This window comes from Neofelis nebulosa, chromosome 2 (genome assembly GCF_028018385.1).
Source record: "Neofelis nebulosa isolate mNeoNeb1 chromosome 2, mNeoNeb1.pri, whole genome shotgun sequence".
Classification (NCBI taxonomy): Eukaryota; Metazoa; Chordata; class Mammalia; order Carnivora; family Felidae; genus Neofelis; species Neofelis nebulosa.
The window spans coordinates 73,334,089-73,346,508 of NC_080783.1; the positions used below are offsets into that span (position 1 = coordinate 73,334,089).

A 12,420-nucleotide genomic window follows, 5' to 3' on the forward strand; every position below is an offset into this window, starting at 1 on the left:
TAGGAAGCTTATTTGTAAAGACCATATTCTGTATGACACACACAGGTTATTAGAACCATTTGACAGGAAAAAGGGGATTGTATTCTGTTTGAGGAGCTCATTAAGTCACTCTTTTTTCCCAGAGTAGAAAATGCTATTTTTTCAAAATATTTTAAAATATTAAATAAAGTATCTTTTTCTAAAGATGTTTCCAGGTGAATGTAAACTTTAATAGATTCTTGGTATATAATAAAAATATTCATCTGTCCATATCATATAACCCACTCCTCAGGTAGCTAAAATATGCAATTTCACATAATCATAATTACTTACAAGTTAATGAACAAATTCAAAGTGCTCGTTGGTTTTGTTTTACTTTGATTTAAATTTCAAACAGCTAAGAATCAAGAATTTATGTAGCTAAACCATAAAACGAGGCAGCTTAGTCTGGGAAGGGTATTTCAAATATTCAGTAGTAACCTGATATTTCATGAGCCTACGGGAAATTTCAAAACCATTTCACAAAGAGCTGTTTGTTATTAACAGCATCCAAAAACGCATTTTAAGATATTTAAAAGAAAAAAAATCCCAAAGAAAATATGAAAAGTGTAAGACCAAGTTTTGAATTAAAATTTAAGTGATGATGTTTGATATTAAACCCTAGAAATTAGGGTTTGTCCACCATACATCAGTACATGCTTGGGTTAATACCCAAACTCAATTAGTTTTAGTTTGCTCCAGCCTCTCCTTTAGGTTCACTGACCTGGACATAAAATTTACACTTTAATATGGCAGACTTAATTAACGCTATTGAAATGTAAAGGATTCCATGGGGATTACAAAATACACCATCCTTTACTAATTGCCAAGCTAAATTGTGTTAAGCGACCACTTTCTCAGGAACCAACAGCTAACTGCTGGGGCTTCCACCACCTTCATGGCTATCCACACAAGGCCACATGATTACAAACATCAACTTTACCTCTTTCTCTTTTTCTGGACACTTAAAAAGAAGAAAATGTACCCTACCTGTAGACAAAACTTCTGGTCCATGTTCACAGCCACTTGGTATGTCAAAACTTCAGCCCACTAGGAGACTGACGATGCTGAATCTGAGAGCTAGGGTCTCAGCAGTGAGGGCACATGCAAAATGCAGGCTGTGGGAGCAATATCAATCTTTACGCTTGAATTAGCTCACCTGGCAGCCAGGCACGAGAATGCCTCCTCCCCCCCAAGAACGACAGCCAATTCTGCCTTGGGCAAGAGGAGAAAAGTTGACAATGGGAGCTATTTATAACATCTTTTCTTTGCCCAATACAATTCTTAAATTTCTCCTCCATTCGTATCCCAGAAGGAGTCCTAAACTCTCAACAGAACAGGACCTCCGCGATATTCCCCACCAGGGAGAGAAAGGTAACATCATGGCCGTGTTTGGCCAGCCAAAACACCAAGGGCGTTTACCAGAACTTCAAAGGCTCTGGCGGGTGGTGATGAGGGTAACGGGAGGCTTATTCTGAAATGGGCAAACAGCTTGGCAAATTTGATTATTGATATTCACTTCAAAGGATCAGGTTTTTATTTTCCTTTCAACCCCCAGAACAGAAATGACAGAACAGATCTAAAAGTAGACACCCTGCACACGTGAATTCACCACCAAGAGAGTCTTCATGTCTGTAGGATGGCCATCCTAACCACACACCACTGGGGACTCTCCCCTCTTTACCACCACTCCCGTGGCACCCTTGTCCCTCCTCAGCACAAGTCTTAGTGTAAACCTCTTACCCAAACCAAACAGCTAGATGCCTGGACAGAAGGGAAAGGGTAAAATTTCTCATGCTAACACACAGGCAGCAGTATCTCTTCCCTGCCCAGAATGCCCAGCTCCTGGCCCTGTCTCATCTCCCACCCATCCTAAACTCTTCTAATTTTTATCTTCTGCCAATTCCTCCTCTTACCTCATTTTTAGGTTTATTTTCACCACCATCCTATTCCATTTTCCTACCATATCCTCCTCTGTACCACTCCATACTATATATCAGCAGAAACACAAAATGCACACACAGCAGTTACAACATCAAAGAGCTATATTCCTGACTACCCACAACTGGGGCAAGGAAAATGCCAGATGTCCCACAGTAGAAATATGGGGGAGTTTTCTCTTTCAGCATTACTACACAAACTATTGATGTTGTATGACATTGTATGACAAAGTATTGACATTGAAGATAGAATGGGCTTCTCCAGACGGGCCAGGATTCCTAACCACAAGTTTCTGCAGGAAAATGAGATACAAGTTCAAAACATTCAAATTAAAGCCCACAGAGTTGTGACTTGGGGAGCCTCTGCTACCCCCAGAAAAGAACAAACAGGTAAATTCCCAAACTGATTAAAAAAAAAATAAAGAACTCTGGATACATTTATGAAATGCTATCATTTGTAATGTCTGTTAGACATGTTTCCAGATCTAGGAAAAAAGAAATATATAAAATATCTCCACTAAAGATTTCAATTAATTTGTTTTTTTTTTTTTTCGGCTCTTACTTCAACATTCCCTGAAGAATAACTTTAGATCTAAAAAACAAAACAAAACAAAACAAAAACCACAAAAAACAAAAAAAAAACTTTCAAAAGCTATCAAATGCTTTTAAGAAAGCTAGTTATCATAAACTTGTCTAGTGAAAGTGCTAGCTTTTCACCCAAGCCTGTTGAATACTCTAAAACGACGGAGTAGCAAAAAAAAAAAAACAAAAACAAAAAAGCACCGGAAGCAATCTTCTGGCGGGCTTTCCTTATTCCCACCTACACCACCCCCCCAAAAGCCGGGGAGGTCAAAATTGAGAGGAAAGAAGACTCAACCCTTAAACAATGCATATGCAACCACTCAACTATTCCTATACTGTGTATATAACTCCAAGAATTTACATTAGCTAAACAGGTCTGTATAACTGCCCAAGGGGAAAAAAATCTCCCAAATACATTCAGTTTGGCAAAGCTTCCTCCTACAAGAGGCACTCAAGTTTCACTCAGAAATGGAGTATCATTATGTAAAATCTTTAGGAGGGGGGAATTATTGAAAACACATTCTTACCATTCTCATTGGGCTCTGCTGCCTTGGACACTTCTCTGAACGGTATTATAACTGCATCTCCAGGCACTCTGGGGCTTTCCACATACTTGGGCTTCCTGACGGGTCCTGCAGTGGAAAAGATCTGAGTGTGGCTAATTTTTTCCAGACGCAAACAAAGCTTCAGAATGTACAGTGTGTGTCCTCACCAGGACCCAAATATGCCTAAAGGAAGAGCCGGCCCCTTCTCCTCCCTTGAATACACACACGGTCATTTCAGTACAGACACGGGAATGTCCAGTCTGAGCTGCCAAAGAAGAAATGGGTAAGCTCAGTTTCGAGAATGTAAACTCTGACAAAAACAAAAGCCGCTCTTTTGCTATGAAGTTTCTACAGCTGTCTTTGGTGTACATCAAGTGAGTGATTTTGACATGTTCAAACCTGGACAGCTTTTGGCAAAGGGTTTTTTATTTGGAATTTGTCTCTAACTGGGACAAAGACGGTTGGGTTGCTTGGTATCTCCAAAGTCAGGAGGCAAGGATTACTAACAGCCAGCCTGAAAGATCAACACGTTCTGAGCGACCACAGAGAGCAGGCATTTTATCAGACTGGTGACGCACGGCAATTGTGTGGGGCACAGAAGGCGATGGTTTTCTTGGCACATGACAGAGGCACCTTCAGAAAAGCACAGCGGCCAGTGCAGCAGGCAACTGGGGACACAAGAGAGCCCGTAAGTCCAATCTCTTACCTCCCCCTCAACCTCAATTTATCATCAGAAAATCTGGAATTCTCAGTAAGAACGGATAGACCCCCTCACACACATTGGTGGTGGCAATGTACAGGTGCAGCCACTTTGGAAAACAGTTTGGTAGTTCCTCAAGAAGTTAAACAGTTATTGTATGACCCAGTAATTCCACCTCTATGTTCACACCACGTCCACACAGAAGTTTGTATACTTGTGCGCACAGCAGCACTATCAATAGCCAAGTGTCCATCAACTATTTATAAAATGTGATATCCCATACAGTGGAATCTTAATGGGCAATAAAAAGGAATGGAGTACTGATTCATGCTACAGCATGAAACACTATGCTAAGGGAAGGAAGCCAGTCCCCATAGATCACATACTGTAGGAGTCCACTAGTGTGGAATTATCCAGAATAGGTAAATTTATTTATTTTTTTAAACTTTTTTTTTTAAGTTTATTTATTTTGAGAGAGAGAGAGAGAGAGAGAGAGAGAGAGAGAATCAGTGGAGAAGGGGCAGAAAGAGAGGTGGACAGAGGATCTGAAGCAGGCTCTGTGCTGACAGCAGAGAGGTTGATGCGGGGCTGGAACTCATGAACCACAAGACCGTGACCTGAGCTGAAGTCGGATGCTTAACTGACTGAACCATCCAGGCACCCCCTGAATAGATAAATTTATAGAAACCAAGTATGAATGGTTTTCAGGAGCTGGGGGATATGCAGGCTTGTGGGCTAATGACTAAGGGGTATCAGACTTCTTTCTGGAGTGATAAAAATGTCCTAAAATTAGTGGTGATGGCTGCATGACCTTAGGAATATACTAAAAACTTCTACAGGGTACACTTGGAGTGAATTGTATATGTGAATTATATTTAAATAAAGCAACTTAAAAAAAGAGCACCTATTTTATTCCTTTCAAACATCACATTTGTTCCAGAATCACCCACTTTACTCTCATTTTCCTTGGTTGCCTTAAAGTGTGCTTTTAACAAGGCCACAAAGGCAGGGAACATTTCACACCAGTAAGGGACTGGATGGTGGAAAGAGTGGCATATGGGTCGACAGCCTTCCCTCCTGCTCAGCCCTGAGCCATAGCCCCGACTCTCTGGGGTCTCGGCACACTGAGGTGGTGAATCGGGCACATCCTGAGCACCCTTCTGTGTCAAACGTCTTAGGAGTCTGAGGAGTTCCGGTCAGAATATGGTTTGTGGTGAGAGATGCTGCCATCTAAAGGCTTACTGCAAGAGCATCTACATCAGTATAAAAATAATCCAACTCCCCGCCACCTACAGTGTACTACAGATTAAAACAGGCTACGTTATCAAAGAAGCTTATGGTACTTGACAAATAGGGCTATTATTTCAAACTTTAGAAACCATGGTTTTTAAATGGCTAATGCAGCATTTAATCACATGGCTATCTCCATAATTTATGTAACCCTGTCAGAAAGAGGATTTTTCAAAGGTTAAAATGGAATGCTTATGGGGGAAGAGGGAGGACCTGCTCACAATCTGAATGGAAGATGTAGGCTATACAACAGAATACAAAGCATCATTCAGATTTTATCTAAAAATACACATATCTGTATACAAATATGCATGGAGAGAAGACTGGTAGGGGAGGAGGGCGGGGAGGGTAAGGGGATACTAAAAAGTATTTGCTGTAGAGGAGCCAGAAACTAGAAGAAAGGGCCCTAACAGGGCAGAAAGAAATGGAACCAGGACAAGCATGAGAACCTTTCTACACTTTTGGTTCCTGACCTATTATCTATGGTAAAAGAGATGGCTGGCGTCTCTTCCCCCATCATCTGCCCTAATAAAGAAGTAAAGCCCTTACTATTATTGTCCACTGATTCAAACTGCCCCAACCAGCATGCCATTGCTCAAGAGACACCTATAAATTTCTGCTCACCTTAACTCTTCAGAGTATAAGGAACAGCAAATCTAATCAGATCTATTTCCAGGCTCCAATCTACCTACCCTCATATCCTTCAAAAATATTTTCTAACAGTAAGTACTCTCTTAAAATGTGGTCTATTTCACATGGATGAAATATGAATGGTTTCACATGGATGGTTTTATGAATGATTGGAACATCGAACCCCAACGTCACCCAGAAACATCATCCAGAGCCTTCAGAAAGCATCAATGCCCATCCTTTCAATTGTCTAGGACTGTATTTTGTTCATAGGTCAATTGCTAATGATAAGAAATACTCAACATTGAGGAGTGAGGGTATTAAGAGCAGAGTGTCTGGAATTGGGCAAACCTGGATTCAAACATGGTCCCTAGCCTCCCCCAACTTGGAACTCAGTAATACCCCAGAGCTAAAAGATGAACACGTAAGCCTCCTGCTCCAAGGGGAACATCCATGAGAGCAGAGACCAGGTGGAACGGATTCCCAGGATTGGAACAGTGCCTGGCACAGTAAACAGGGATGCAAGATAGGAAAGGAGACATAGAATATACCAAAGGAAATAAAACGTGTATTCGGTGGACCCACAAGGCTAAGCACTAACATCCATTAATTCATTCAATGGTAATAACTTTGGGAGAAAAGCACTATTTCCATTTTTAGGTCAGGAAACCGAAGCTCAAATCAGTTAAACAAGTTGCTCAGAGCCCACACATGGCAAAACAGGAATTCAAATAGTTCTGTGGTCCATGCAGGTTCGAAGCCCATGTACTCAACCACCACTCAGTACTTATAAAAGTGGGAAACCCAGATAAAACATGCAGTCCTAGAAAAGGCCAGAGCAGGGGAAACTTCTACCATCACCTGGTCATCCATGGACTTAGCAGAGTCAACAAATATTTTATTCATATTTATTTGTCTCTGATCATCCCTTTTACTAGGAGTTGAATATTATGAAATGAATACAGGCTTACGTGAGATAGTGCAGATCTTGCAATAAATTGAGTCAAATGAATTTTTTGTTTCTTAGTGCATATGAAATTATGTATACACTGTAGTCTGTCACATGTGCAATAGCATATGTCTAAAAAACAATGTACATACCTTAATTAAGAATTACTTGGGATAAGCACTGGGTGTTGTATGGAAACCAATTTGACAATAAATTTCATATTAAAAATTTTTTTTAAAAAAAGAATTACTTTATTGGGGTGCCTGGGTGGCTCAGTCCAAAGCATCTTTTGATTTCAGCTGAAGTCGTGATCTCACTGTTTGTGAGATCCAGAGCCTGCTTGGGATTCTCTTTCTCCCCCCCGCCTCTCTCTGCCCCTCCCCGGCTCACACACATGCTCTCTCTCTCAAAATAAATAGTGTTTTGTTTTTTTTTTTTTAAAGAATTACTTTACTGTTAACAATGTCAACTATCATCCGAGCTTTCAGTGATTAGTAATCCTTTTGCTGGTGGAAGGTCTTGCCTTGATGTTGATGGCTGTGGACAGATCACAGTGGTGGTTGCTGAAGGCTAGGATGGCTGTGGCGATTTCTTAACACAAGACAACAATGAAGTTTGCCACATCAATTGACTCTTCCATGAATGATTTCTCTATATGTGATGCTGTTTAATAGTATTTTACCCACAAAATTTCATTCATAATTAGAGTCAAACCTCTCAAATACTGCTACTACTTTATCAACTAAGTTTATGTAATATTCTAAGTCCTTTGTTGTCATTTTAACAATATTTACAGTATCTTCATGGGGAGTAGAAACTATCTGTTTATCCATAAAAATCAACTCCTCATCCATTAAAGTTGTATCATGAGATTGCAACAATTCAGTCCCATCTTCAGGCTCCACTTCTAATTCTAGCTCTCTTGCTGTTTCCACCACATCTGTAGTTACTTCCTCTACTGAAGTCTTGGAACTCTCAAAGTCATTGCTGAAGGTTGGAATCAGCCTCTTCCAAACTCCTGTTCATGTTGATATGTTGACCTCTTCCCATGAATCACAAATATTCTTAAGGACATCTAGAATGGTGAATCCTTTCCAGAAGGTTTTCAATTTATTTTGCCCGACCCATCAGAGGAATCAGTATCTGAGGGATTGATAGCCTTACAAAACATATTTCTTAAATACGACCTAGAAGTTGGAATTACTCCTTGGTCAGGCTGCAAAATGAGCACCATGTTAACAGTCATGAAAACAACAGTAAGCCTGTTGTACATCTCTATCAGAGCTCTTGAGTGACCGTGGGAATTGTAAATGAGCATAAGTATTTTGAAAGCAATCTTATTCTGAGCAGATCTCAACAGTGGGCTTAAAATATTCAGTAAACCAAGGAGCCTGCGTGGCTCAGTTGGCTGAGTGTCTGACTTTGGCTCAGGTCATGATCTTGTGGTCTGTGAGTTCGAGCCCCGCATTGGGCTCTGTGTTGACAGCTCAGAGCCTGGAGTCAGCTTTGGATTCTATCTCTCTCTGCCCCTCCCCAGCTTGTGCACACTCTGTCTCTCAAAAATGAATAAATAAACATTAAAAAAATATTCAGTAAACGATGTCGTAAACAGAAGCAGAAGTCCTGTCATCCAGGCTTTGTTGTCCCACTTATAGAGCACAGGCAGAATACATTTAGAATAATTCTTAAGGACCCTAGGATTTGCAGACTGGTAAATGAGCACTGGTTTCAACTTAAAGTCACCAGCTGCATTAGCCCCTAACAAGAGTCACCCTGACCCCTTTGAAGCTTTAAAGCCAGGCATGGACTTCTCTTCTCTAGTTATGAATGTCCTAGGTGGGATTTTCCAATAGAAGGCGATTTCGTCTACACTGAAAATCTGTTGTTTATCGTAGCCACTTTCAGTAATGACCTTAGTTAGATCTTCTGGATAACTTGCTGCAGCTTCTACGTCAGCACTTGCTGCTTCACCTGATACTTCTATGTTATGAAGATGGCTTCTTTCCTTAAATCTCATGAACCAACCTCTGCTAGCATCAAACTTTTCTTCTACAGCATCCTCACCTCTCTCAGCCTTAACAGAATTGAAAACAGTTAGGGTCTTGCTCTGGATTAGCCTTTGGCTTAAGAAAAGGTGGTGGCTAGTTTGATTTTCTATCCAGATCATTAAAACTTTCTCCCTATCAGCAATAAGGCTGTTTTTGCTTTCCTTTCATTGATGTGTTCACTGGAGTAGCACTTTTAATTTCCTTCAAGAACTTTTCCTCTACATTCACAGCTTGGCTAACTATCTGATGCCAAAGCTAGCTTTCTCGGTTTTTGATATGTCTTCCTCACTAAGCTTAATCATTTCCAGCTTTTGATTTAAAGTGAGAGACATGTGACTCTTCTTTTCCCTTGAACACTTAGAGGACATTATAGGGTTAAATTAAGTGGCCTAATTTCAAAACTGTTGTATTGGTGCAACATTCAGAACACACCCAACATTTATCAATTAAGTTTCTGTCTTATATGGGTATGGTTCGTGGCACCCCAAAACAATTACAATAGTTAACAAAGATCATTGACCACAGATTCACAATAAGACAGCAATGGAAAAGCTTGAAATACTGTGAGAATTACCAAAATGTGACACAGAGACATGAAGTGAGCAAATGCAGCTGGAAAAATGGTGCCAACAGAGTTGCTGGAGATAGGGTTGCCACAAATCTTCAATTTGCAAAAATGCAACATCTCCGAAGTGCAATAAAATGAGGTATGCCTGTATAAACAACTGCTCTCCACATGATCCTTTTATTTAAAGTGCTTTCCACAAACAGCTGAACCTCAAAACGCTATAAAATAAGAAAAATTTATAACTATAGAGGTTTTGCTCCTTCCTCCTCTCAACTGCTCATTAGAGAATCTTTGCACACTTTCCATTAAACATAGCAGATGAACACTCCTTTTCAAAATATCATTAAAGTTGCAGTAAAGGGATCTGAGAGACCAATGGGAAAAGGAGAACACCATAGGCAAGAAACCAAACTTCTGAAAGTGGGAAACCGTTTGCCAAGGAGCAGTGAATTGAGCAGACTAGAAAAGGTTAGCACTGGGGGAGGGGACAGGAAGGCTTAGCCTCAGGGACACAAGGCACCTCTGAAGGCACACAAGATCAGGTCTTGAGAATCTACTGAAGGGAGAATTAGACCCTCAGAACTAGGAAGCATTCTCTCTCTCATCCTGGAGGCTGAGGTTTTCCCTCTGGAAAGGCTGAATGCCAAGACCATAGAGACTCAAGCTAAACTCTTAAGTGCTAAACTAAAAAACTGGGATTAAGAAAAATTCCACATGCGGATTGGTAGGCCCCAGATGCACCCCTGCGTTTAGCCATGAAAACACAGGCAGTGAGCACTCACACCATGACAGAGAGAGACATTAGAGGATTCTTCTCTGGAGAAAGTCACCAAGAGAAAAGACCTGTAGGTAACCAGTTGGGGACATCCCCTGAAAGAAATGGTAGATCCCTGGGGCTCCTAGGTGGCTCAGTCAGTTAAGCAGCCAACTTCAGCTCAGGTCAAGGCTTGTAGGTTCAAGCCCTGCATTGTGCTCTGTGCTGACAGTTCGGAGACTGGAGCCTGCTTCGGATTCTGTACCTCCCTCTCTCTCTGTCCCTCCCCTGCTTACACTGGCTCTCGCTCTCTCAAAAATAAACATTAAAAAAAAAAAAAGAAAGAAAGAAAGAAATGGTAGATCCCTGACCACTGTATTAAAAGCCTGTCCTCAATACCTCAACACCTATCTGGCACTTTCAATCAGCTTCTTTGTTCCTCCCAACATACAAACTAGAATCAGAAGGTCAAGGAAAGGTCCTGAAAGACACCAACTGAAACAAGAAAAGGACTCTGAGGAATCAGACAAAACAGGAGGAACACCCTCCAGAATGAGGAGAGTTATTGCTTCCACTACCCAAGGGGCTACCACGACAAAGGGCACCTAGGATCCATGTGGTGGGCAACTGATAAGAATGACTGAAGGATGACGAGAAGAGAGGCTACCCCACTAGGAGGCATGTGATCACCAGACACCCATCTTACACCTGAATGGCTGTCTATTAAACCACAATGACACTGATTTCTATGCCATTGAAAAAAAAAAAAAAAAACTCCCCCAAAATGAAGTGGCCGCATTCCTTATCAACAGACCCAAATTGAGAATTCCATCTCCCTACTACCCTCTTACTCAAGGATATTACTACCCAGCTGCCTTCTACACACAGCTTTTTAAAAATTTTAATTTTTTTTTTTTGGGGGGGGGAGAGAGAGAGAGAGAGAGAGAGAGAGAGAGAGAGCGTGCGCTAGCCCAAGTGGGGCAAGGGGCAGAAAGAAGGGGACAGAGGATCCAAAGAAGGCTCTGGGGTAACAGCAGACCTCGAACATCCAGGTGCCCCTACACACAGCTCTTTGTTTAAAGTAAAATGCTCAATGTTCCCAAGCGTAAACTACCTTAAAGTAATCTCCCTTGCCCTTCCCTATCAAGTTAATCCCTGCAAATTAGCCAGAATATAATGCTACATACTAATTATGCAGAAAGCATGGTACTTTGGCTACTATGTTTTAAGGCAAGAGTTCCTTAGAAATGATATGATACAAGACTATCAGGTATTAGCTTGAAAATCAGCTAGGGGTGCCTGGCTGGCTCCGTCGATACACTATGTGACTCCTGATCTTGGGGTTGAAAATTCAAGCCCCACATTAGGTGTAGAGATTACTTTAAAAAAAAAAAAAAAAAAAAACAGTAGGAAGGGTGCCTGGGTGGATCAGTTGGTTAAGGTTCAACTCTTGATTTTGGCTCAGGTCATGAACTCATGGTCTATGAGATCAAGCCCCATGTAAGACTCTATGCTGCCAGTGTGGAGACTGCTTGCGATTCTCTATCTCCCTCCCTCCCCTCCCTCTCTTTCTGCTCCTACCCTACTCACCCTCTCAAAATAAATGAACTTTTTAAAAAATACATAATTTATTGTCAAATTGGCTTACATACAACACCCAGTGCTCATCCCAACAAAATGAACTTCTTTAAAAAAATGAAGATTCTGATATACTTACTAGGTATGGCTGGGACCATGGCCATGCTTTGGTACCAAGAGTATCAAGTAGAAAAGCATAGGCTACCATGGGCAGGGCCCCTAAGGAGGACCAACCACCCTTCTTCCCTCAGGTCTAAGCAGAGTCTAGGGTCATGGTTGGGGTACCAATGGAGAATGTTCTCAATCATAAATGGGAATTGTTCTCAATTATAACTCATTTCATAGTAACTATGGATCCTTTACCTCACCCTGATTCCCCCACCCCCCATTCCCATTCTCTACTATGTGATACAAAAGAAGGGTCCTCGACTTTAAAGATAAAGGGCTCTTAAGACAAAGAGACACAGATTGTGCCCTGAAGAGGTTAAATAGGCATCCAGTACTCAGCTTGCACAAGACGAGCTCCTGCCATCTCCTTTCACAGTTCAGCAGGACCTGTGTCAGTCTGGGAGGGGGATCAGCAGCCCACCCTTAATCACTTCAGTCTCCAGCCTCAGAGGCAGGCATGCTTCCCATTCAGTCCTCTGCCTATGGAAATCTCCAAATGTACTTTTCCCAGCGGCCAGTTTTCCTACTCTTTTTGACATTTTAATCACATAGCTGACTATTCTGCTGCTTAGAAACTGCCATATAAGGAATATTTTTAAAAAGGGATGGCAGAAATAAACCAAACTGGGCTTTATCTCCAGGCAGTGAAA

General features: G+C 41.3%; 1 protein-coding gene across 14 annotated transcripts in view; it reads right to left on the reverse strand.

The window, feature by feature from the left end:
• Positions 1–12,420, reverse strand: part of TANC1 (tetratricopeptide repeat, ankyrin repeat and coiled-coil containing 1) — a 239,589-nt gene that overhangs the window by 87,667 nt on the left and 139,502 nt on the right. For 11 of the 14 annotated variants that reach the window (XM_058694414.1, XM_058694532.1, XM_058694521.1 and 8 more), the window contains exon 4: positions 3,068–3,172. The exons of 2 other annotated variants lie outside the window; for them this stretch is intronic. In XM_058694414.1, coding sequence (XP_058550397.1) covers positions 3,068–3,172 — 105 coding nt within the window. Of the gene's footprint in view, positions 1–1,008; positions 1,229–3,067; positions 3,173–12,420 lie in introns of those variants that run through there. One more of the 14 variants, XM_058694508.1, reaches the window with a different exon arrangement.